Source organism: Miscanthus floridulus, chromosome 8, assembly GCF_019320115.1.
Source record: "Miscanthus floridulus cultivar M001 chromosome 8, ASM1932011v1, whole genome shotgun sequence".
NCBI classification, from domain to species: domain Eukaryota; kingdom Viridiplantae; phylum Streptophyta; class Magnoliopsida; order Poales; family Poaceae; genus Miscanthus; species Miscanthus floridulus.
In genome coordinates, this window is record NC_089587.1 from 88,046,920 (window position 1) to 88,074,181 (window position 27,262).

At 45.3% G+C, this 27,262-nt stretch overlaps 1 protein-coding gene across 1 annotated transcript; it reads right to left on the minus strand.

The window, feature by feature from the left end:
- Nucleotides 1-17,156: 17,156 nt before the first annotated feature.
- Nucleotides 17,157-18,077, minus strand: LOC136469542 (uncharacterized). Its single transcript, XM_066467699.1, has 3 exons — nucleotides 17,709-18,077; nucleotides 17,370-17,624; nucleotides 17,157-17,240 (listed from the first exon to the last, which is right to left on the minus strand). Exons 1-3 carry the CDS (start codon nucleotides 18,075-18,077, stop codon nucleotides 17,157-17,159), a joined length of 708 nt encoding a protein of 235 aa, XP_066323796.1.
- Nucleotides 18,078-27,262: the final 9,185 nt, after the last annotated feature.

Below are 27,262 nucleotides of genomic sequence, written 5' to 3' on the forward strand. Positions count from 1 at the left end.
ACAAGAGGAGAAGGAGAGGCGTGGAGAAGGACGCCGCCGCTACTGCCGGGGCCCTGCCGCTGCTAGAGCCGGAGAAGGAGGGAGCACCACCATCGTCATCCTGGGAGCGGCACGGCCACCACTACATGGCACCGCCACCACCTTCAAACTCCCCACGGTAAGCACACTTCACTGAGACCACTCCTAGCCTCTCGGACGCCATGAACGGACCACGTCGGAGCAAGAGCTCTTGCTCCGGCTTAGCCAACCGGTAGCCTAGAAGGACCACCACGACCCTCTTGTTGAGCCAAACGAAAACACGAAGCAAAGGGAAGAAAGGGGGCGACGTCGAGCCCTCTACTCGGGAATGCTAGCGCCGAGCGCTCTGCTCATGCCTTGCATACGCATCGCACGCACGCATGCGCTCACCATGGCCAGAGCACGGCCATGGCGAGGCTGCCTTGCCCGCACCACCGCGAGAACCACGCTGTTTGCACCCTGCCTGGCTCCGCGATGACTCGGGACACACTGCGCGCACCAACAGAAGAGAAGAAGGCCACTGGTGCTCCGTCTAGCTTGCGCCGCACCCCACCGCGTCCTTCATGGCCGCCACCATGGCTGAAGCCACCGGAAGCCTCTAGCGCCCCTTCAACCTGCCCGCCACACCCATCGGAGCCACAGGGAGCTCACGCACCCCACCAAGCCTGCTCCCAGCTGCCGCATAGACTGGCCACCATCGACGCGCCATAGCCGAGCCGCCGTTGTCGTGGCTAGTCCTTGGGAAGCCCTAACCATCACTCTGACCTCACCATCGTGTTCATCGAGGCGAGGGGATGATTTCGCCCAAGCTAATTGCACCCTAGCGCCACTGGAGCCACTAATTAGGCGAGCTCGCCATCAGCGGGCACCATGCCGCCGTCCGATCGAAACAGAGGAGAAGAAAGGGGGGTGCGATGCACCTGGCGCACAGTGCGCTAGGAGAGAGAAAAGGAGGATGGATCGGGTCCACCATGGACTTGGTGTGCGGTTCATGAACCACAGAATGGTGGTCCACCATGAACCAATTCTATGGACCCAGGCCTAGTAAAAGCCCATAGGGGTGACGTGGCCTCACTAGTGAGCACCACGTGGCGGGCCAAGCCCGGCCCGTATCCGGCCCAATCGACCTAGTCGAGGCCCAGCCTATGTTGACCGATTTACTGGGCCCACATGTCAGTGACACAGAGACTCTAGACCCACTTGTCAGTGGGTGACATCATGCTGACATCATGATGACGTCATGCGGGTCCCACCTGTCAGTAACAAACACAGCCGAGGTGACGACATGATGATGTCACGGTGACGTCAGGTGCTGACATCAACAGCTCTGGCCCCACCTGTCTATGACTGTGATCCGATGACTGTTGACTCGCCCGTTGATTTGATGATTGACTTTGACCGGACTCACATGACAGTGACCCAAGAGCCCCCGGTCCCACCTGTCGAAACTGATGACGTTGATGACATCATGCTGATGTCAAGCTGACATCAGCGGGACCCCACCTGTCAGCTCGGAACCGAGATGATGACATCATGCTGACGTCATACTGATGTCAGCATGCCACGTGGACCAACAGGAGCGTGACACGTGTCAGCACGATATTAATTCAGCTTTTTCCCATTTTTAGAAATGATTAAAACTTCAGAAATTCATAACTAATTCATATGAACTCAGAAAAATACAAGACCAGGACCAAAATTCATCTAAAATCGAGCTCTACGCAATGAACCCATGATTGACTGCATTTGGCTCTTTTGAATTTTCATTACTTTTTGTGCTATTCTATAGACGTCGCTAACGCAACTATAATGCGATCGTTTGCAGACTCGGAGGAGAACTAGACGGACAGGGACCGAGAGTACCATGAGGAGTATGGAGACAACTTCACTGAAGGTGCCACATCCCACCCAATCTCGTAGCACCTATTACGCATGGCTAATATAGAGCTGCTATTGCTTTACTTTATTGTTATAATCACACTACGATAGGACTTCCATAGTAGTATGCTTACTTGATGGTCTTTATCTTGACGCAACCTTACCCTCGCTTACCTTGCTATTAGGCTAGACACACGCTTGCTGCTATATTTCATTGCTTATTACTTCTACTACGCTTGTACTACACTGATGCGTGGTGGAAACTGGAGTTATCTAGACTATGGGGAAAGTGCTACGTGTGTGACTTGGGTGTGTGGAGGGTGAGGGTTGTGTCGACCAAGTTGGAGTATACGACGAGCCTGGGGCAAGTCTTGCCATGAGGTGCTACCTGGGCACCCCTGGAATGGATACCTATGGTGGGTAAATGGTGATATGAGGTGGCCCTGGGTGTGAACCTGTGATGGGAGGAGCTCAGGGTGGAGGTGCTGTGGTGGCACAGTAAAACCCTTATGAAGACATTCTGGCTTGGTCATCTCTAAGGACTTACTAGTACTCAGACTCACCGAGAAGCCTTACGTACCACTCGCCCTATATGGTGCGGGATGGCTAGACTACTTGGTAGGATATTGCCACTACTGCTAGGTTAATGGCGGACAGTGCAAGAAGGTATGGGGCGCGGAGGATTTTCCCCACACCCTTCTGAGACTTCATGGAGACCATGTGGACCTAGCTCATGACTCACAGTTTTAGCAACCCCAGACTAGACTTGGGGTGTACCAGGGCTGAATGGTAGAGTGGCATTATCCTAGGCTAGCAAGCGGCCGAAATCAGCCCAGTTGATGATGGTCAGCGAAGAAAGCATATCTTGTGGTTATATAAAACCTCTACAGAGTGTATGGTTGATCGATCGATACATATGCCGACTTGTCGGCTATGGACCTTTCCTGGGTTTCACTTAAACTAGATAGCGAGATGAGTCCTTCTCTTCTTCCCCCGTGAGAGAGTGTCAGTCGTAGCTAGGGGCTACGGGCCATAAGACAGTGCCGAGAGGGAGTTGGCCTATCGACTGAGCGATGGTATGGTGATGATATGGAGATGGTGGTATATCAATCCCAGGATTGAAACCTGGCTCTAGATGGAAATGGGGTGGAATGTGTGTGGGAATGGTGTTAAAACTTGACTATACTATTATATACGTGATATGCTAATACATAGGAAACCCCAGCCTTATAGGTTCCTTTTGATTATATCCAACTTGCATCCAATTTCCACAAAGCAATGCTCATAGGGTGGGAGTGGCCAGTACAAATCGTACTGATAAACTTTGGCACACAGGTTCTGCTGAGGAGTATAGCTCTGAGGAGTTTGATGGTTGAGGGGTTCGTTCCTATGCTTGAGTTTTGGCGATCTTATCTCCAAGTTGTTCTAGATGAATGCTACTTTTGATTCCACCGATGCGGCGATGTAATAATTTATGTAATTCCACACTTTATGTACTCTGATATTATCATTGTATGGATGTGGTATTCGACTAGAATTTGGGTAATATGATCTACAATGGTCATAATACACTTCAACTCTATGGATTTCCTTTCATGGAAATGAGGTCGTTTCAGTTGGTATCAGAGCCATACTTGACCCTAGGACGAAACCCTCAGAAATGGACGATAGAATAGGACATGAGCAGCCCTTCTTTCGGTTATATACCGACCCTGTATTTACTTTTATGCAAGGCTTATCTATTTATTGACCTGCTAACACCTGTTTCCTTAAAACATGTAGATGGCAACGAACGTCGAATGGCCACCTCTAGGACCGCTACCTCTGGACCACGCCAAGCTTACCTTCGACCTACGTGAGCTCAGGGGTTTTGCATAGACCCTCTACTGAGTTCTCATCATGTTAGGAGTCCCTGATGGGCTTGTCAAGGTCACCTGCACCAGGAAGTCAGCTCAGGAAGGAGGAATCGAAGGACCGGTTGTCACCTCAGTCGAGTTCCTAGCTAGCACTACCTTACCTTCTGTTCCAGCTTTCACCGAGTTAACTATAGAGGACACAGTCGAGGAGGAACTACGAGCTGTCTCACACAGGGCACTTCATAGAGTGAAGAGGGACCACTATGAGCACCTGAAGATGATAGAGTTCCGTCTACTTCCCCAGGCCCCGACCTCAGCCTTACCCCTAGTGAGCAGAGTTTCACAGCCGGCAGAGTTATCTTTGCCGAGGAGGACATATGCCTTCGCATCTTGGCTATCCACCTACTAGAGCAGGACAGGTATGTGACCTAGCTTAAGCAGAGGAGACGTCAGGACCAGGCCCTTCTATGGGAGTACTAGGAGCGAGACTCATAGGGAGCACATGAGCGAGCTAGTCTACTTGAGACAATTGCCAAGCTATAGGACGAGCTCAACCGTCGTGAAGAAGTCCACAGAGCCAAGGTTGCTGACTTACAGGACAAAGCCGCCGACCTAAGCAACAGGAACTGCTACCTCGATAGCAAGGTCTTGGAGTTGTAGAGAGTTGGACGACAAGAAGGCCAAGTTCAACCGCAGAGGAGATAGAGAGAGGTCCAAGGGGATTGATATGCTGAAAATCCAATCTAAGAACAAGACCATAACTCAGGAGCTAGAGGAGTTTAGGAAGAAGGCCGTTTGCAACCAGGGTCACCTGATCGAGACACTCAGGTAGAACGAGTACCTATAGGACAAGTGTGAGAGGACTTGGTAGGCTTAGCAGAAGTCTGACAAGAAGCGCCTTAGGGAGATGAAGGGTATGTGGGATCAGCTACCCAAGGAGATTCGTAGCAAGACAAAGCCTAGGATAGAGGAGTTTGAGTTAGAATCAACTCACCTCAACCTAGATGCCTACCCTACCCTACCTGGAGCCAAGCCTACTAAGGAGCTCGCCGAGGCCTTGAAGTACGTGTCCTGACTTCACAAGTCTGACGAGGAGATCAAGATCGAGAACAGTCGTATCCCAGCTGTAGTATATGAGTTAGAGTAGATGACCCTGCATGGTCATGAGTCATGTCAGTGGCTTCCATAAGTTGTACCCCATGATGTACCCCTTATGAGATGTAATATGAGACACTATGCATAGTAGGATTCTCGTGAGTCTCCAAGTGTAGCTACTGGAGATGATGCTATGTAATAAAACCCATGTAATGAATGTTTTGGATCTTATTGCATCTTATGGATCTTATTGCTTCCTTGTAATGAGTGTTGGATAGTATAAATATTTTTCTTTAAATCATCAAAATCATGTAATCATACTAAATTATAAGCACTTAGGGCACAAACACTAAAATTCCTATGATCTGTGTTGCAGATGCCGAACCGCCGATCTGCTTGCCTAATGAACCGTAGACGTGCGCCCACCCCCGAACCAGTTGAACCAAACGGGGGGCATGGTGGCAACAACCATGGCTGTGGCCGTGGATGTGGAGGGATACCCTTCAACCTGGAGAATACCCCGCCGCTTGTTGAGGAGAACATTCCGCCACCACCACCACTGAACCTAGCAGAGGTGATGGCACAACAGACCCAGCTTCTTGCAGCTCTTGTTGACGAAGCAAACCATCATCAGGGAGATCAGCAGAATGACTTCCAAAGGAAGCTGGAGGGATTTCTGAAGCTAAGGCCACCCACCTATGATGGCACCAACACTGACCCGCTTATAGCCGATGACTAGCTCAAGGAGATGGAGAAGAAGCTTGACCTCACTACTTTCACCGACGATGAGTGTGTCGGAGCTACCGCACACCAGCTCATAGGTGCAGCACGTGCCTAGTGGGATAGTTTCAATGATTCCCATGAGGACCCTATCAACATCTCATGGGATGAGTTCGCCAAAGCATTCGCTGAGTATCATATTCCCAAGGGTATCATGGAGGCCAAAGCTGAGGAGTTCCGCAACATCAAGATGGGAAAGGACAGGGTGACTGAGTACACCACTCACTTCACCAACCTTCTACGCTATGCACCTTCCTATGTTGTGAACTCTGAGAAGGAGAAGCTATACTATTACCACAAGGGACTTAACCCGCACATCAAGCTGAAGTTTGGTAGTATTGAGAGTAGCATGCTACGTGCTCTAGTGGATCGCTGCATCCAGATCGAGAAGGACCATGCTAAAGTTGGAGAGGAGTACAGGGAGAGGAAGCATAAGCCTGAGGAGTCCTTCCGTGGCCGTGATCACAAGAGGTTCCATAAAGATGCACCATCCAGGGAACGCTCTCGCCACAACAGGGATGACAACCCTAGATCGAGTAGGGGTGGCGGAGGCTACACCACCAAATACTCCCACCCTGCTCAGGATCGTTACACCCAGGACTGTTATGCTTAGGATCACAACACTCAGGACTGTTTCAACTGTCCCTGCTCAGCGAATGAACGCCTAGCACAGAACCACTCTGCACCAAGCACTGGAAACTGGAAGGCATCCGCGCCAACCCCTACAGGTGGTGCACCTTTCACCTGCTTCGCTTGTGGCCAACTGGGTCACAAAGCTGCTGAGTGCCCTCAGAACTTAGCCGCTCAGAAGTCTCAGTTCAAGGGATCTGCTACTCATGGACATCTCAACCATCTGGACGTCAAGGAAGCACAGGCTACCCCTGACATTGTGTACGGTATGTTTTTAGTTAATGGCAATACTGCATCAGTTCTATTTGACTCTGGAGCCACTTGTTCTTACATATCATCCAAGTTTGCATGAGAGCATGACCTGCCTATAACCCCACGTGGAAAGCCTATCATCACCAGCTCACCTTTAGGAGACCCAAAGTGCACCCACATCTATAAGAGAGTGAGTCTTACCATTGAGGGTCTTATCTTTAAAGCCGACCTAACCCTGTTACCTTCCACAAGCCTAGACATCATCTTAGGTATGGATTGGCTAACCATTCACCGAGGTATCATATCATGTTCACCTAGATACGTCCAAGTAACCTACCCATCAGGCCAAGTTATTAGGTGTGAACCTCAGTCCGGAAAGTCCACTTCTATCCTATGTGCCCTTAAAGCCAGTTCAGAATCACAAAAAGAGGAGAAGACAGTTCATGATGTGCCTGTGCTCAGAGACTATCCCAATGTATTCCCTGAAGAATTACCAGGTATGCCACCAAACCATGATGTAGAGTTCATCATTGATCTTTTGCCGGGAACAGGACCCATTGCCAAGAGACCCTATCACATGTCAGTTGACGAACTAGCCAAGCTCAAGAAACAGCTTGATGAGCTCATCTCGAAGGGGTTTATCAGACCCAGTGCTTCACCCTAGGGATCCCCTATTCTATTTGTTAAGAAGAAGGATGGCTCAATGAGAATGTGCATTGATTACCGAAACTTGAACGCAGTCACCATCAAGAACAAGTACCCCCTGCCAAGGATTGATGATTTGCTTGATCAGCTTCAAGGTGTCAAGTATTTCTCCAAGATTGATCTTAGATCTGGCTATCATCAGATGAAGATTCAAGAGAGTGACATCCCAAAGACAACTTTTGTGACTAGGTATGGGTAGTTTGAGTTCACTGTGGTGTCCTTTGGACTCACGAATGCTCCCGTATACTTCATGAACATGATGAATAAGGTTTTCATGGATGAACTGGATATGTTCGTGGTAGTATTCATTGATGACATCCTTGTTTATTCACCCTCCGCCGAAGAACATGAACATCATCTAAGAACTATGCTTGAGAAATTAGCCCAACATTAGCTCTACGCAAAGTTCAGCAAATGCGAGTTTTGGCTACAGAAAGTTGCCTTCATAGGCCATGTACTATCAACTGAAGGTGTTGCAATTGACCTAGCTAAGATTAAAGCTGTGAAAGAGTGGGATCAACCTCGTAACATGACTGAAGTCAGAAGTTTCTTGGGATTGGCTGGATATTACCGCCGATTCATCGAGAACTTTTCCAGAATTGCCCGTCCATTGACAAACCTTCTGAAGAAGACTAAGGAGTTTGAATGGACGCCCGAGTGCGAGCAAAGCTTCTGGGGATTGAAACAGAAGCTTACCACCACTCCTATGCTAGCATTGCCTGATATTAGCAAAGATTTTGTGGTCTATTGTGATGCATCCCATCAAGGACTTGGCTGTGTATTGATGCAAGGTGGAAGAGTGATAGCTTATGCTTCTCAATAGTTGAAAGAACACGAGAACCGTTACCCCACTCATGATCTTGAGTTAGCAGCAGTTGTGCATGCTTTGAAGATCTAGAAGCACTACTTGATAGGCAACAAGTGTGATATCTACACCGATCACAAGAGCTTGAAGTACTTTTTCACTCAAGAAGATTTGAATATGAGGCAACGCCGTTGGCTAGAGTTGATTAAAGACTATGACCTAGAAATTCACTATCATCCGGGAAAAGCTAATGTAGTCGCAGATGCTCTCAGTCGCAAGAGTTACTATCACACTTTGATCACTGAATCCGTACCACCTGAGCTCAAGGAAGAGATTGAAGATTTCCAGCTTGAGATACTACCGCATGGCTTGTTGAATGAGCTCCGCATACAGTATGATCTCATAGATCGCATTTGTCAAGCTTAGAAAAATTGTGAAGAGATCGAATATCTCCATGGTCTGATGAAACTAGGCTATAAGACCAACCACCATGAAGATAAACAAGGAACCATCTAAAGGATAGAATCTATGTACCTTTGGATCCAGCACTACAAGAGGAAATTCTGTCAGAAGCTCATGATTCTAAGTACTGTATTCACCCTAGAGGTTCAAAGATGTATCAAGACTTGAAGAAACACTTTTGGTGGAAAGGCATGAAGATAGACATTGTGGGACATGTGGCATGATGTGACACCTGTAATAGAGTCAAGGCTAAACATCAAAGGCCTGTAGGATTGCTGAAGCCTCTTGATGTTCCCGAGTGGAAATGGGAGAGCATATCCATGGATTTCATAGTCGGGTTGCCCTGTTCACAGAAAGGCAATGATTCCATTTGGGTGATTGTAGATCGTTTGACCAAGGTTGCTCACTTTGTACCCGTTAAGACCAAGATCGATGCCGAAAAATTAGCAGATCTATATGTTGAGCATATCCTCAGACTGCATGGAGCTCCCTCTAGTATTGTATCTGATCGTGGTCCTCAGTTTATATCCTGATTCTGGGAAGCTTTGCACAAGTCCATTGGAACCAAACTTGATTTTAGTACCGCTTATCACCCATAGATAGATGGACAGACTGAACGAGTAAATGAGATCTTAGAAGACATGCTCCATGCTAGTGTACTGAATTATGGCTCTGATTGGGAGAAATGCCTACCCTATGTAGAGTTCTCTTACAACAATAGCTACCAAGCCAGCATCAAGATATCGTTGTTCGAAGCTCTGTATGGTAGACCTTGTAAGACACCTTTGGTGTGGTCTCAACCGGGAGAAAGATCATTCTTTGACTCTGCTAAGATTCAAGATGTCGAAGAAGGAATTGCTCAAGTGAAGGAGAATTTGAGAATTGCTCAAAGTCGATACAAGAGCTATGCTGACAAAAGAAGAAGAGAACTTGAGTACAATGTGGGGGATTTCGTCTATCTCAAGGTATCCCCGCTATGTGGAACTATCAGATTCCATGTGAAAAGAAAGCTCGCCCCTAGATTTGTTGGGCCATACAAGATCCGCAAGAGGATTAGAAAACTCGCTTACAAACTTGAGCTACCCGAGGAATTGGTGGGTGTACATCCCGTATTCCATGTCTCACAGCTACGCAAGTGTTTGAGAGTGCCCGATGAAGTAATCCCGACTGATACCCTTGACATTCATAACACTCTGGAGTATAAAGAACATCCTATCCGAATTCTGGGTAGAGATACCAAAGAAACCCGAAGCAAAACTATTCCTATGTGCAAGGTCCAATGGAGCAATCACATTGAGAGAGAAGCAACATGGGAGAAAGATTCTGACCTCTGGCTACAATATCCTTATCTCTTCGAAGGGTACATTCTGCTTTAATCTCAAGGATGAGATTCTGTTAAGGGGGTAGGACTGTAACAACCCAAAAATCCACACACCAAAAATTCCAACTACAAAATTTTTTCTTCAAAACCCCATGTGATGTTGAGTGACATATAGAAGTCAAATCCTAGTTTGCATTTAGTTGTAACCTAATTACTCATTTTCATATGCAAAGTATGTCACTTATCATGCATGTTTAAATTCCTAACAAATAAATCATGCATGTGCTTAATACCAAATTATGAGTTAGTTCTCATTGCCCTTTTTGTTGTGCAAATAAAAGCAACAACCTATAATTAATTAATCATGTAATTAATTAATTAAGTAAGTGCCACCTAAGTATGTGGACTCCACATATAAGCCCTAAACTCTTGCCAAAACCAAAATGAAGGTATTGTAACTATAATTATGAGACTAAATAAATCAAACCCTAAACAAATTGGCAACAAATAAAAGAGAAAGGAAAACAAAATAGAAAAAGAATAAAAAAAGAGAAAGGAAAGAATAGGGAGCAGCAGCAGCCCAGGCCTGCTCGGCCTTGCGAGCCAGCCCGCCTGCCCTCCCACTCATGCACGCGGCCCACGGAGCTAGCCTAGCCTCGCCTCGCCACCCGCGCACGCAGACGCCGACCGCCGGGTCCCACCTGCCAGCACGTACCGCTTCACCACGTCGCGACGCGCTTGAGCCGCACCCGCTGCCAACCGGACCCCACGCGTCAGCCACCCCAGCAATAGGGTCTTCTTCCTCCCACGCTAGCCTCTCCTCCCGACCGAGCACCGACCGAAGCAGCAGGCACGGGCCCAGGGTCACACAAATCGCATGACCTTGTTCCCTTGGAGCCGCGCCCACGCAACCCCTACGCCACCAACCCCACATGCCAGGACCGTCCGATGCGCTCGGCGCATCACCTACCGTCCGTCCCCGTCTGCCATTGGTGAGCAGTGGAGCTTTGCCTATAAAAGGAGGAGCCCGGAACCCTAGCGCCTCACCACACCTCACTGCCGTCGTGCGGTTCGCACCAACACACTAAGCCGAGGGATGAGAGGAGAAGGAGAGGCGTGGAGAAGGACGCCACCGCTGCTGTCGGGGCCCTACCGCTGCCGGAGCTAGAGAAGGAGGGAGCACCACCGTCATCATCCCAGGAGCTGCACGGCCACCACTACACAGCACCGCCACCGCCTTCAAACTCCCCACGGTGAGCACACTTCGCTGAGACCACTCCTAGCCTCTCGGACGCCATGAACAGACCACACCGGAGCATGAGCTCTTGCTCTGGCTTAGCCAACCGGTAGCCTAGAAGGACCACCACGACCATCTTGTTGAGCCAAACGGAAATGCAAAGCAAAAGGAAGAAAGGGGGCGACGCCAAGCCCTCTGCTCAGGAACGCTAGCGCCGAGCACTCTGATCATGCCTTGCATATGCATCGCACGCACACACGCGCTCACCATGGCCAGAGCATGGCCATGGCGAGGCCGCCTTGCCCGCACCACCATGAGAACCATGATGTTTGCACCCTGCCTGGCTCCGCGACGACTCGGGACACACCGCGTGCACCAACTGAAGAGAAGAAGACCGCTGGTGCTCTGTCTAGCACGTGCCGCACCCCACCGGAGCACCACCGCGTCCTTCATGGCCGCCACCTTGGCCAAAGCCACCGAGAGCCTCTAGCGCCCCTTCAACCTGCCCGCCACACCCACCGGAGCCACGGGGAGCTCACGTACCCACCAAGCCTGCTCCCAGCCACCGCACAGACTGGCCGCCATCGACGTGCCGCAGCCGAGCCACCATTGTCGTGGCCAGTCCTTGGGAAGCCCTAACTGTCACTCTGACCTCACCATCGTGTTCGTCGAGGCGAGGGGATGATTTCACCCAAGCTAATTGCACCCTAGCGCCACTAGAGCCGCCAATTAGGCGAGCTCGCCATCGACGGGCACCACGCCGCCGTCCGATCGAAACAGAGGAGAAGAAAGGGGGGGTGCGGTGCACCTGGCGCACAGTGTGTCAGGAGAGAGAAAAGGAGGATGGACCGGGTCCACCATGGACTCGATGTGCGGTTCATGAACTGCAGAAGGGTGGTCCACCATGAACCGATTCCGTGGACCTAGGCCTAGTAAAAGCTCACAGGGGTGACGTGGCCTCACCAGTGAGCACCACGTGGCGGGCCAAGCTCGGCCCGTATCCGGCCTAATCGGCCTAGTCGAGGCCCGGCCTATGTTGACCGTTGACCGGTCAACGTTGACCAATTGACCGGGCCCACATGTCAGCGACACAGAGACTCTGGACCCACTTGTCAGTGGGTGACGTCATGCTGACGTCATAATGACGTCATGCGGGTCCCACCTATCAGTAACAAACACAGCCGAGGTGACGACATGATGATGTCACGGTGATGTCAGCTACTGACGTCAGCAGCTCTGACCCCACCTGTCTGTGACTGTGATCCGATGACTGTTGACTCACCCGTTGATTTGATGATTGACTTTGACCGGACTCACATGACAGTGACCCAAGAGCCCCCGGTCCCACCTGTCGAAACTGATGACGTTGATGACATCATGCTGATGTCAAGCTGACATCAGCGGGACCCCACCTGTCAGCTCGGAACCGAGATGATGACATCATGCTGACGTCATACTGATGTCAGCATGCCACGTGGACCAACAGGAGCGTGACACGTGTCAGCACGATATTAATTCAGCTTTTTCCCATTTTTAGAAATGATTAAAACTTCAGAAATTCATAACTAATTCATATGAACTCAGAAAAATACAAGACCAGGACCAAAATTCATCTAAAATCGAGCTCTACGCAATGAACCCATGATTGACTGCATTTGGCTCTTTTGAATTTTCATTACTTTTTGTGCTATTCTATAGACGTCGCTAACGCAACTATAATGCGATCGTTTGCAGACTCGGAGGAGAACCAGACGGACAAGGACCGAGAGTACCATGAGGAGTATGGAGACAACTTCACTGAAGGTGCCACATCCCACCCAATCTCGTAGCACCTATTACGCATGGCTAATATAGAGCTGCTATTGCTTTACTTTATTGTTATAATCACACTACGATAGGACTTCCATAGTAGTATGCTTACTTGATGGTCTTTATCTTGCCGCAACCTTACCCTCGCTTACCTTGCTATTAGGCTAGACACACGCTTGCTGCTATATTTCATTGCTTATTACTTCTACTACGCTTGTACTACACTGATGCATGGTGGAAACTGGAGTTATCTGGACTATGGGGAGAGTGCTTCGTGTGTGACTTGGGTGTGTGGAAGGTGAGGGTTGTGTCAACCAAGTTAGAGTATACGACGAGCCTGGGGAAAGTCTTGCCGTGAGGTGCTACCTGGGCACCCCTGGAATGGATACCTATGGTGGGTAAATGGTGATATGAGGTGGCCCTGGGTGTGAACCTGTGATGGGAGGAGCCTGAGGTGGAGGTGTTGTGGTGGCATGATAAAACCCTGATGAAGACATTCTGGCTTGGTCATCTCTAAGGACTTACTAGTACTCAGACTCACGGGGAAGCCTTACGTACCACTCGCCCTATATGGTGCGGGACGGATGGACTACTTGGTAGGATATTGCTACTACTGCTAGGTTGATAGCGGATAGTGTAAGGAGGTATGGGGCGTGGAGGATTTCCCCCACACCCTTCCGAGACTTCATGGAGACCATGTGGACTCGGCTCATGACTTACAGTTTCAGCCACCCTAGACTAGACTTGGGGTGTACCAAGGCTGAATGGTAGAGTGACATTATCCTAGGCTTGCAAGCGGCCAGAATCAGCCCAGTTGACGACGGTCAGCGAAGAAGGCAGATCTTGTGGTTATGTAAAACCTCTACAGAGTGTATGGTTGATCGATCGATACATATGCCAACTTGTCGGCTATGGACCTTTCCTAGGTTTCGCTTAAACTAGATAGCGAGATGAGTCCTTCTCTTCTTCCCCTGTGAGAGAGTGTCGGTCGTAGCCAGGGGCTACGGGCCATGAGACAGTGCTGAGAGGGAGTTGGCCTATTGACTGAGCAATGGTATGGTGATGATATGGAGATGGTGGTATATCGATCCTAGGATCGAAACCTGGCTCTGGACAGAAATGGTGTGGAATGTGTGTGAGAATGGTGTTAAAACTTGCCTATACTATTATATACTTGATATGCTAATACATAGGAAAACCCCAGCCTTATAGGTTCCTTTTGATTATATCCAACTTGAATCCAATTTCCACAAAGCAATGCTCATAGGGTGGGAGTGGCCAGTACAAATCGTACTGATAAACTTTGGCACACATGTTCTGCTGAGGAGTATAGCTCTGAGGAGTTTGACGGTTGAGGGGTTCGTTCCTACGCTCGAGTTTTGGTGATCTTATCTCCAAGCTGTTCTGGATGAATGCTACTTTTGATTCCACCGATGCGGCGATGTAATAATTTATGTAATTCCGCACTTTATGTACTCTGATATTATCATTGTATGGATGTGGTATTCGACTGGAATTTGGGTAATATGATCTACAACGGTCATAATACACTTCGACTCTATGGATTTCCCTTCGTGGAAATTAGGTCGTTTCAGATATCCTTGCCTACTGCTAGATCTGTCATGAGTTTGTGATCGTAAGTCAGACCACAAGATGACCCACAGAAGATGAATCTCTTCAACCACATGTTCAGAAAGGCCACATATTCCCTTTCACTGACAGTTGATTCATCCCAAATATGGTTCTGAATGTAACTTGCCCATCCAGTGCAGTCTGATATCCTGGCTAATTTCTTGGAACCAGCACTCAAGTACTCATAAGGCTGCATTGATCTAGTAATTCTAAGGCTAGTCAATATGTAAACATCGCCCAGAGTGATGGTCATTGGACCATGACCAAAAACAAAGGCGTTCAGGGCATTGGACCAGAAATAAGATGCGGAAATCAAGAGTGAATCATTCCTCTCCATCCCGAACAACGAGAGTATCAAACATTGATTCAAATAATAAACCTCCCAATCTCTGGCCTTTTTCTTGGATACCCTACGAAACCAATCTCTCTATTCCTTAGGCATTTTAGGCCAGTTTCTAAAGGGGGTTTTGATATTCCAAGAGGATGAATCCACTACAGACTGTTTAAAGGGGATTTGGTTGGTTTCTTGACGGATGAAATCAGATGGATCAGGGTCATCATAGGCTCGAGAAAATAGACATTGGAAGCAATAGATGATGGAATCAAAGTTTCGTTCCTCATTTCCTAGAAATTGGATGAAATAAATTTGAGAAGAAAAGATGTAATGGGTAGCAGCCGGTACTTGGAGAATGGAAACTTGGAAGCATACCTCAGGGACGTGGTCGCTGGTCGCCATTAAAGCCAAAGTAGATTTGTGTCTGACGAAGATCGCTTGAATAATGGCTTGATAGAACAGAGGATTTGCTAGGGTTTGAGGCCTTAGCGATGACGGCGTCGGTGTTAAGATTTGCTCGAGGAAGAAGAGAAAAGCAAAAAGGCCGAGTGAGTTGGAAGAGATACTATTGGGATAATATATAAAATTCGGGCCAAGAAGTCAGGAGTCATGCGTATATCTCGGAATAGAACGGTTGTAGCGTGGTAAACAGATAAATAGGAATTTTGGAATAAAATCACTTTTATCCAAAAATTGGGGGGCATGTGTTTACACCAAAATTTAGAAGAAGAGCGCGGGAACTCGAAGCTTCTAGAATTATGCCGATTAAGGAATAGATTGTATAAGGATTGATATCAGCTGATTCGGATGCAACACTAGAATCGGCTCTCTTTGAATGATGTCAGCGGATAACGATAATGAGCTACGGTTGGCGTCGGAAAATACATATTGGACTCTATAAAAAGAGAAAGATTATGGTCCAAGTTATCTTAAGATAGGAATATTTTCTTCTATATCAAAGATTATAATGAGACATACTCGAGTAGGATTCGTGTTTAGGCTCTGGGTATAAATATTGGACCCCGGCTATTGTAAAAGACACACAATCAATCAAATACAAGTTACTTACTTTTTTGACTCCGACCACCCCTTAGGAGTAGGAGTAGAGTAGATCTAGGCGAGTTCTTTAGCGAGCAGGGCTGCATCGGTCCGTCTGACCTCCAGCTTATCTGTAAGTACCGTCATGGCTTATACTTTTGTTCGTACGACTGCATCGATCCGATCGATCTCCACTGCGACTCTGATATAAGCTAGTTATCAACTCTTGTCTAGTTCAAGTATGGCTGCATCGATCCGGTCGACCTTCACTGCTCGAACTAGATTAAGGTCAAGTTATCGGCTCTACCCAAGAGTGGCAATCTTTGGTAGATTCATTAAGTTATCGATCTTGCTGATGTTTTTCATTGTTATTAGTCTACAACAACATCAATCTGCCCGGTCAAGATCGATTTAGATCGGCCTCACATACTTTTGATCCGTCGTTCGTTTTGTTACAACATGATATTGTTTACCTTGAGCGACGGTTTATGTTTCATCGACTGTTTTTACTTCGATCTTGATCGTGCATAGCACGTGGTTAAGACATGAATAATCTTGAAGATGTTTGCTGGCTAGTTGAATCTAATTTATAGCTCACCATTATGGTTGTAATAATCCGGTTGATCCCCACTGATGGCACTGTAGATTGGAGGATGCTAGTTAGTAGATTTGTTCCTGGTTAGGCGTGACCTTAGCTGGTTGCTATGCCTGCATCAGCTAAATAGCCGATCGTACCTATCAATATGAAATTAATCGCTACCCACGAGCTTTACAGTCCGTAACAACTGATTTTTGTGCGGATCGGCTATTCAGTCGCTTTTCCTGTATGGCTGCTCCTGAAGCGGCACACTTGGAACTAACTGTCTGGGCACAGACCGACACGTTCCACCTTAAATTACTGATAAACTTTCTCTCCTTGTCAATTGCAGGGTCAAATTGACTGACACGTCTCGGGAGGAGTACGCAGGATCGATCATCCCTGCGTTGAAGCCAGTCGGATCTCTAGCTCCATCAAGCAGGCCTTTCCGCCTTGCTCGTGTGCTCGACACGATTGACACATTTTCGTGCCGACAGACCGCTCTTGAGCTTTCTATATATTCCATTCACTTGTATTAATGTTATGCATACATTTTTTTCCTTGAACGACTACACTTAATCAGCTAGCATTCCAGCAAGCGCAATAAAAGAAAGACTGTCAAACAAGTTCAATTTGGCTTCTGCAGACGCAACGCAATATAGCCACTCCCCACTCGTATTTGTTTCGGTTCGCGTTCACGGTTCACCATATAATACATCTTCATTCTTCAACGACTCTCGTGTGACCGCTTCTGAAAGGAGGACATAAGCGTCTTCAAGAAGCCGCTACGTCCTCGTCTGTCCTTGCTAACCTGTTGTAATCAGAGATAATCCAATAAATATGTTACTAACGATGAATAAATATATGCAGACAAACACATACACATTGTTGTTTGTCTTATATATATGAAGATCATTGTGTGATTGTGTCTTGTACCCACCGCCAGCTTGCCGACCAGCAACGCAGCCGGCCGTCCCGTTTGATTAATATTCACCTTCTTTTCGCTGTCATCACGATTGCTCCTTCTTGGTCGCTTGCTCTTGTTCCTGTTGAAAGGGAAGACGAGCACGAGCACCCTCTTCCAGCTCCAGTCGTCACGGCCGAAGCAACGCTGCCGGATCTCCTGCTGGCTCATCGCGCGCTCCAGCCGATTCACAGCTGCCTGCCGTCGCTCGTCACGACGAACACCAACTGCCTGAATTAACGAGGCTTAATTAGCTTGCAATTATATTGAAACATGAGTATACGGTCGGCAATTTCACATTGTAGAGTAACGCACCGTGCTTGTGTCCCGACGAGGAGGAGGAGGCGGCGGCGGTGTGGAGCTTACAGCCGTGGTCGCCGCCGTCTGCCATGCGGATGCCCTCAGCTGCCGCGAGTACTCCAGCAGGTCCGCCCGCCGGTTACTTTGGGATTTGCCGTTGTTCCGTCGTCGCCGCTGCAAGTCAGGACGACCACCACCAAGCGAGTAATGGTGGTCGTGATGCTGCTGCTGGTGGTGGTGATGCCCAAGGCCATGCGATGAGGACGCCGTGGAGGTGGAGCCACGGCCACCGCGATCCCTTGGTTGCGCCACGTAGAACGTCACCAGCACAGGCCTCCCACCCTGCTGCTGCTGTTGCCTCCTCTTGTTCTTGCTCATCTTCATCCTCAGTAACCCAGATGTGGTAAAAGTCTAGCTAGCTCGTCGATGTCTAGCTAGACGCAGCGAAATATGTACGCTCTGAACTGAATAGTGTTTCACGGTGCTTCGGAGAATTCGAAGACAAGACAGACGTACGTGCAAGGCATCCGGCTCCGGCCTCCATGAACTGTTAATCCGGGTATCGATTGGTGCCCTGCGAAGCTGCGCTTCCTGTAACTGCCAAAAGGCACCAGAGCTTTCGGTTCAACCAAAACCATGTTAGACAATATGTACTATTTGGTCCTAATCTGGAAACAATAAGATAATGGCATGCTGTTTTGTAGTCTCCACCATGCATACTGACTAAATTGTTGCATCTCCCTGTTCCTTGCTGTTTGGATAACGACAGCTTCATTGGTCGTGGATATTGTTTTCGAGAACAGCTGTTGTATTGGATTGGTCGAAAGGTCCGCCCGCATTGATATATCAACTTTGTATGAAGTCTTTTTATTACACTACTACAGAATGGACTTGTTGTCCCGGGCGGTAACGGTCTTGAGTCCCGGTTACCGCGCCGGGACAACGATCCCGGGACTAAAGGTGGAACCTTCAGTCCCGGGTCATAAAGCCGGGACTAAAGAGGGATCTTTAGTCCCGGTTGGTGTTACCAACCGGGACTAAAGGCCCTCCAGCCGAGCAAACCCGGCGCACCCTTTAGTCCCGGTTGGTAACCCCAACCGAGACTAAAGGTTCACCCTTTAGTCCCGGTTGGGGTTACCAACCGAGACTAAAGGTTCCTTTTTTTTTCTTTTTTTTGATTAATTTGTTTTCAGTTCAGTTACACATATTTGTTTAATATATAATATGTTTTTATGTACGTATTCTACGCTGCTAATATAAATACACGCATGCGTATAATTACATCTAATTCTCATCTTGAGCATTATTATATTCGAATAAAGTATGAAACTATATATATATTATATATATATATATATATATATATATGTATATATACAACACTTTCATAATCTTGTTCTCGAAAATAACGATATCAATAAACATTTAATTTATATCATTTATTCCTTAAGATCAAAGTAGAACTCGCCGTTGGGATTTAGCACTATTTCTAGAAGATATCCTGCTATTGACTCTTGAACTGCTTTCAGATGGTCTTTTTGCATGACCCTTCGTTTCAACCATTCAGTCTTACATTTGAAATAAAAGGAAAAGTATTAATACACATATATGTATATATATTCATTTAAAAATAAATAAAAATTGATATATACGTACTCTGAGGACATCTTCAGGAGTTCTTCTTATGTGCGCAGTGATAAATTCACAAACGTAGTATCCACACAAGTTATTACCTGGTTCCTGCCGCAAACACCACTATACGAGAAGAAGATTATTTTCATCATCTCACACGTAAATTGAAGTACGATATAGTAATTAAACACGTGGGGAAGTGTATATAGTACAACTTACTGGTATTTCAACTACATTAAGTGGTGCCTTGCAATCCTTGCAATGTTGCCGAATAAACTCTTTCCAAACCCTGTGCGACCAATAATGTACGATCGTTAATAAATTATGGCAAAGTCTATTCAATAATAGTTGTGCGCGAGAGATCGAAATTACCCCTGGATAATGTCTATCATATCTTGGTATAGTGCCCGTTCTTTTCTCAACGAGTCAAAGATTAGTAACCGACTTGAGTTTAACTCAATGACAATGAGTATCCAGTGAAAACTGCATTGGTTTATACACACACGTACATGCATATAAGTTGTATTGATATTACATAAAATATGTAGACTACATTATTATTAACACTTACTCAAAGTTGTACGGGAAAAGTATTGTTGTCTTATCGTGCTGCTTCACGAAGAACATCATGATATTCTCCTGTGCTTCAGATACCCATCGCTCCTTGACAATAATACCGGTTTTGAATACGATATAAGGATCAATGAAGCCAACACTGGTGTCTTGAATTCTTTGGAGCTCTGACATCTAGAATCTATATATAAATATAAGTTACATGTGAGGATAATTATATACACGTACGCATGGAAGTGAGTTTATTAAATCAAAGTAAGAATCACTTACAAACAAAAGGAGCTAATGATTAATTTGTCCAGAGCGTCCAAGTGGAATAGTTGATGCAATTCTTCGAAACTAATATGTAAGATGTCATCGCCACGGAAGTAATGATGGTCTCTAAATCTGACAAAGATCCACTGCTCACCCCTGCCACACGCCTGCATGTACCACTTGTTGAGCAAGTATATTTGCGTACCCAATTCATTCAGAGCCGCAGGGTTGTACAGACTTTTGCCATATTTATAAGTCTTCCAGGTATCAACTTCCAGGTTCTGGATTGGAGCTTTGCCCGTCAATTGATCCAAGGTTAAACCAGTATCTTTAAAAAGGGATTGAACCGACACTTCTCCAGAGTTGTCTGGTTGATAGACTTCTATGTTGGAACCATATTCATTAGCAACAACAAGATTTTGCATTGGTTGCTTCTGTTGTCCGAGCTGTGGGACATCCTTCCCTGATGCTCTTTTCCTTTTCTTATCTGCATCATGTGACTTCACGAGGGAGCGGTCATAGTCTGATAGTGGCGAAGGCTTACGAAGTTCAATCATCTTTTTCTTGTGAGCATCGACCTTCTGCCTCAGCACATCTCGTGGTATGTAAAAGTACGGCTTCTCCTTAAGCTTTGCTTGACTCTTGTTTTTTGATATCTATAAAAAAATCTTTTACTTTTTTGTCTTCTTCAGCTGCTATTTGCTCATCAGTCTTTTCAGGAAGTATTTCTTGAGAAATAACTCTTTTTCTCGGGGTCTTCTTTGCCGTCGGGACCTTAGACGTCTTTGTAGTGCGTCGCTGTGGAGGGGGTGGGGGCGGTGTTGGAGATCGGCGTGGAGGCGATGAGGCTGGTGTTGGTGGAGACCGGCGTGGAGACGTTGGAGATCGTTGTGGAGGCAGTGGGGCCGGTGTAGGAGTTGGAGATCATTGTGGAGGCGATGGGGCCGGTGTAGGAGTTGGCGATCGCCGTGGGGATGAAGTCGTCTCGCCCCCCGCGACGCTGTGATGAGATGGGGAGTGAATGATTAGGCTAGGCTAGGGAGAGACCCTGCTATAAAAACAATTTGTGTGTCAATTATTTTTGAAGCCAATAGAAAATTAATGGAAAATAATATTTCATTCACTTTCATTCGTACCTAGGGTGAGGTAGGGGAAGCGGTGGCACCCCAGGAATGATGATGAAGCGTTTGCGCCATTGAATAAATGTCTTCTCTGTTTCTCCTAGTGTCTTCTCCCCATCACCGCCTTCAATGTCAAGAGGAACATTGCTGTAACCTTTGAGCACTCTATCGACCGAGACGCTAGCATATCCAGGTTGAATAACTGACCCATAGATTCTTGGTGTCTTCGTTCGGTCTATTGGAGATACAACCCCGACAGCCACCATGATTGATGCATTACCATTTGGAATGTGCAGCTCACATTTTGTTAGAGGCTCGGTAATGTCATCAACAGGGAAGCGCAACCCAGCGTCGTCTTGAATAACTGGCAGCTCCGTAGAAGCACAACTGCTTTTCATCTGACCAACGGGGCTAATGGTGACTCCCGGCGTTGATTGCGATTGCATTTGACTCATTGCTAGCTGCACTTGCCTCTTGATCTCCTCCTGCATTCTTGCCTCAAGAGATTTTTCTCGTTCACGTGATTCAAGCAATGCTTGTCGTGACTCATCAACAAATTGCTCCAATGCACAAATTCGTTCTGCCTCCTCATCCTTCTTTCTCTGGCGGCTTCTGTAGGTATCCTTGTCTGCTGGGAATGCGTGTAGCCACAGAACCGTCCCATAGCCTCTTGTTCGACCACCGTGTTTAGAATTCTCTAGGGCATATGTCAATTCATCCTTCTCTCTGTTGGGCTTGAAAACACCACTATCAGCTCCTTCCCTAGCACGAGCTAGTCTCTGTGTTGCTCTCTCAATTTTTTGGCCAAAAATTAGCTTGCCAGTGTCTGGGTCTAGGCTTCCCCCATGAGCGTAGAACCAATTCTTCGCGCATTGAGGCCAGTTCTTTTCTATTGTTTCAGGTATGATTCCCTTGGCAGTAATCTTTGCTTCTAGGTTCTGCCACTTGGGAATAGCACTCCTATAACCACCTGATCCCATGCGATGATGGTATTGCTTTTATCGGGCATTCTGCCGATTCCTCATCACACGTTCCTCACTGTCTTGAGATGTCTTGTATTCTACGAAGGCATCCCAATGGGACTCCAACTTGACAAACGCCTTAGCATTGAAATTCGGCGTAGCATTCTTCAAGATAAACTTTTTATACAATGTCTTCTTCCAACTCTGGAACAATGTTGCCATCTTCTTCATTGTCCAATCCCTCACTAGCTCCTTCAAAGCATCATCTGCTTGTAATGTGAAATGCTGAGTGATATCTCTCCAAGCTAGGTTCTTATCACGATCAGATACAAAACTAACATTAGGAGCGGATATCTTTTGCTTCCATTCACGAGCACTAACTAGGATCCTATCCCTTACAATGAACCCACATTGATTGATATATGTCTGAGCATGTGGTCCCAATGGTTTGCCGGTGTCGGTGTCGAATTCTGATATTATGAAACGGCCCTCTAATGGCTTTTTTGGCCCTCGGACTTTCCTACTTTTGTCGGTGGTTGATGTAGATCCAGAGACCGGCTACATGAGTAGAAACACAACGATTAACAACAAATATACGTACGCATGCATCTATAAGAGATGATAGATAATCGAATATACCTCGCCAGTATTTTCTTGCGCGACAATTTGTTGATCTTCAACCACCGGCATATTCAGGATATCCTCATAATCAGCAAAGTACTGACTCATGTCATCACATCCACATTGGTGTCGGCGTTGATAATATCCGCCATTATGTCATCACTCAAGTTATCATCCGGAGCAGCCATTTGTATCTTCAAGATAACACATAGATAGAATTATTATGGTACATAACAAAAGTACATGTGATAACACATATAGAATTACTAAATCCAATTAAATATAATAACACATAATATTTCATAAGGATAAACAATAATAAGGTATAGGCTTTGGAATCGAATCAAAAACACTTTCGATCCAAAAACATGGAAATAAGTACATGTATATATATACACATAGAATGTGATACAATATATTTTCTCTCTCTCTCTCTCAACACATAGAAATAAGTGCATATGTCTATATCTCTAGATATGCATGTGATAACACATAGAATGTCTCTGTAGATACAATTTTTTCTCTCTCTCAACACATGAAAATAAGTACATGTATATATACATATAGAAATAATTAAGTACCATATGTATACATATAGAATCTCTCTCTAGATATATATATATAGAGAGATAGAATATATAATTACTAAATTCAATTAAATAAATCTAACATGAAATTAGATAAACTAGTAATAGATAATACATTTTAATCTAACATATATCGAAAACTATAATAAAAAACTATCTAAATAAAGTACTAATTAAATTTTAATACATTTTAATCTAACATATATCAAATACTATAATAAAAAACTATCTAAAAAACTATCTAAATAAAGTACTAATTAAATTTTAATACATTTAAATCTAACATATATCAAAAACTACTAATTAAATCAAACATTTTAATCTAATATTGGCCGGCCGAGAGCAAGCTAGCTCTAGCAGGCTGGGGAGGCGGATGGCGCGGGCCGGCAGGGCGTGCTGGCCGGCCACGCGCGGGGCCGAGCTGAGCACCTCGCGCGAGGACGACGTACGGTGGAGACGGCGGGGCTCGACGACGAGGCCGGGCGGGAAGCGGTCGACGGAGGGGGCTCGGGTGCGGGCAGAGACGGGATGCGGCCGGGCAGATGGCGCGGCCGGGCGGGGGTAGAAGACGACGGCGGCGCGGCAGAGACGAGCTCGACGAACGGCCGGGCAGGGCTGGGGCGACGGAGGTGAGATCGAAGATGGCGGTGGCGGCGGCGATGATCGACGTGTAGATCGAAAGGTAGAAAATGAAACCGTTCGATATATATAGGCCGGGACCCTTTAGTCCCGGCTGGTAACACCAACCGGGACTAAAAACCCTTTAGTCCCGACTGGTATTACCAGCCGGGACTAAAGGCCCAACCCTTTAGTCCCGACTCGCCTTACAAGCCGGGACTAAAGGGTTTTTAGTCCCGGTTGGTGTTACTAGCCGGGACTAAAAAGTATTTTGGGCGGGCATGAAATTGCCGTCCACCCTTTAGTCCCGGTTCTTGGTCTGGGCCGGGACTGAAGGCCTAAAAATTTTGGCAACCCGCCAGCGTAATTGGAAAGACCTGGGATTTTGATTTTGTTTAATACTAGGTTAATCAATTAATTCCATAACAACTTCAATACTTTGCAATATTTATTTTAAAAAATTCTATTGATTAACTAATTATTTATTGTAAATAGGAAAATTTTGTAACCTAAAGTTTTTAATTTCTTTTATGAATATAGAATATAAATGTTACTAATACTAAGTATTTTGTTAATGCAAAAATATATTTGTAACTTAAAATTAATAAAACTAATATTATTCGATAGGAAATTTATTATCACATTATTGTAACGTCAATGTTTCAATTTTTTCTCGGTTTTTGACCTGACAGGAAATTTTTGTTGAACCTATAAAAATAAAGAAAATGTAGTATTTTTTGTTCTATAACTTTTTCAAATGAAAAAATGTCGTATATAAGGATTGTAGATATTGATGATATGAACAAACTTGGTATTCAAAACTTTTCAATTTTAAACAATCTAGGGTTCCGAAAACTAGTTTGTAGGCATCGAAATTTAAAAATCACAAATTTAAACCATCCAAACTTTCTCAAATGGAAAGTTAACCAAAATAACAATTGTAGATCTTTTTGAGTTTAACAAACTTGGTATTCAAAACTTTTCAATTCGAAGTCATTTAGAGTCCATAATACTAGATTAAAAGTGTTGTTTTTTCATTTGACCAAATTTGACTTGGTCAAACTTGCTCAAATGAGACACTAAATGACCTCAGATGAAAAAACTCTGAATACCAAGTTTGATCATCTCAGCAAGATCTACAATTGTTACATAGCTCATTTTCCCATTTGAGAAATTTTTATCAAACACTAGTCACAACTTTCCTTATCTCTTATAGACTTTCTAAAACTATGTCACACATTTGTGAAAATTGAACTACATGTTGTTCAAGCTTTCTCAAATGAAAAAATGGCCTATATAAGGATTGTAGATATTGATGATATGAACAAACTTGGTATTCAAAACTTTTCAATTTTAGACAATCTAGGGTTCCGAAAACTAGTTTGTAGGCGTCGAAATTTAAAAATCACAAATTTGAACCGTCCAAACTTTCTCAAATGGAAAGTTGACCAAAACAACAATTGTAGATCTTTTTGAGTTTAACAAACTTGGTATTCAAAACTTTTCAATTCGAAGTCATTTAGAGTTCATAATACTAGAGTCAAAGTGTTGTTTTTTCATTTGACCAAATTTGACTTGGTCAAACTTGCTCAAATGAGACACTAAATGACCTCAGATGAAAAAACTCTGAATACCAAGTTTGATCATCTCAGCAAGATCTACAATTGTTACATAGCTCATTTTCCCATTTGAGAATTTTTTATCAAACACTAGTCACAACTTTCCTTATCTCTTATAGACTTTCTAAAACTATGTCACACACTTATGAAAATTGAACTACATTTTGTTTAAGCTTTCTCAAATAAAAAAATAGCCTATATAAGGATTGTAGATATTGATGATATGAACAAACTTGGTCAAATGGAAAGTTGACCAAAACAACAATTGTAGATCTCAAATGAAAAAATGGCCTATATAAGGATTGTGAAGTCATAACATATTACATAATATCCGTCTCTAAAACATAATATATTAAACATGCATTGTTGTATCATGTGGGCACAACAGTGAATTTCTTCTTGACGTATGACCCTTGGTTATGATCTTGTCATAACCATGGAGTGTCTTCATCATTTAACATGATGCTTGGATCTTTCTTCACTATGAAGGGTGGAATTCGGACATTTCTTTCGTAATCTTCTGACATGTCTGACTTGTCTTCAATTCCTACTATATTTATTTTCCCAGAAAGAATTATGTGGCACTTTGGCTCATTGATCATTGAGTTGATGTCTTCGTTTTTTCCTCTCTTTGATTTTGTAGACATGTCTTTCACATAGAACACCTGACTCACATCGGCAGCAAGGACGAATGGTTCCTCTTTGTATCCAATATTGTTGAGGTCCACTGTTGTCATTCCATACTCTTTGTCGACTGTTACCCCTCCTCCGGTCAGCTTCACCCATTGGCACCGGAACAAAGGGACTTTAAAATTAGGTGCGTAGTCTAGTTCCCATATCTCTTCTATACGGCCATAATATGTTTGTATATTCCCATTTGGATCTGTGCCATCTATGCGAACACCACTATTTTGATTGGTGCTCCTTTTATCTTGGGCAACTATGTAAAATATATTCCTATTTATCTCGTACCCTTGGTACGTGAGGATATGCCACGATAGCTGCCTAGCCAACAAATACAGTTGCTCATCAATATTATCATCGCCTTGACATTCTTTTCACAACCAACCACTGAAACTTTCCATGTGCTGACGCCTAATCCAAGCTTCAGTCTTCCCTGGAAACTTGGATCGTAAGAACTCCTTATGTATCTCGATGTACGGATGCACCAATGACGAGTTCTGAAGAACTGTGTAGTGTGCTTTATTGAAATAATCGTCTTCCATGCCGATATATGTTTTCTTCCCTAAAGTTCCTTTACCACTGAGTCTCCCCTCATGTCGTGATTCGGGAACGCCAATCGGGGCAATGTCAGGAATAAAGTCAACACAGAACTCAATGACCTCCTCTGTTCCATAGCCCTGGGCGATGCTTCCTTTAGGCTTAGAACGGACTTTCACATATTTCTTCAAGACTCCCATAAACCTCTCGAAGGGGAACATGTTATGTAAGAACATAGGTCCAAGAATACTAATCTCCTTCACCAAATGAACTAGGATGTGTGTCATGATATTAAAGAAGGATGGAGGGAACACCAACTCAAAGCTGACAAGACATTGAACCACATCATTCTGTAGAGTA

What these genes read in the sequence shown, in the direction of transcription:
- LOC136469542 (XM_066467699.1), bottom strand. Translation starts at nt 18,077, where the DNA reads ATGAAGATGAGCAAGAACAAGAGGAGGCAACAGCAGCAGCAGGGTGGG. An exon ending in CTCGTCGGGACACAAGCACG is followed by an intron (nt 17,625 to 17,708) that starts GTGCGTTACTCT and finishes TCGTTAATTCAG; the next exon opens with GCAGTTGGTGTTCGTCGTGA. An exon ending in TGCTGGTCGGCAAGCTGGCG is followed by an intron (nt 17,241 to 17,369) that starts GTGGGTACAAGA and finishes TGATTACAACAG; the next exon opens with GTTAGCAAGGACAGACGAGG.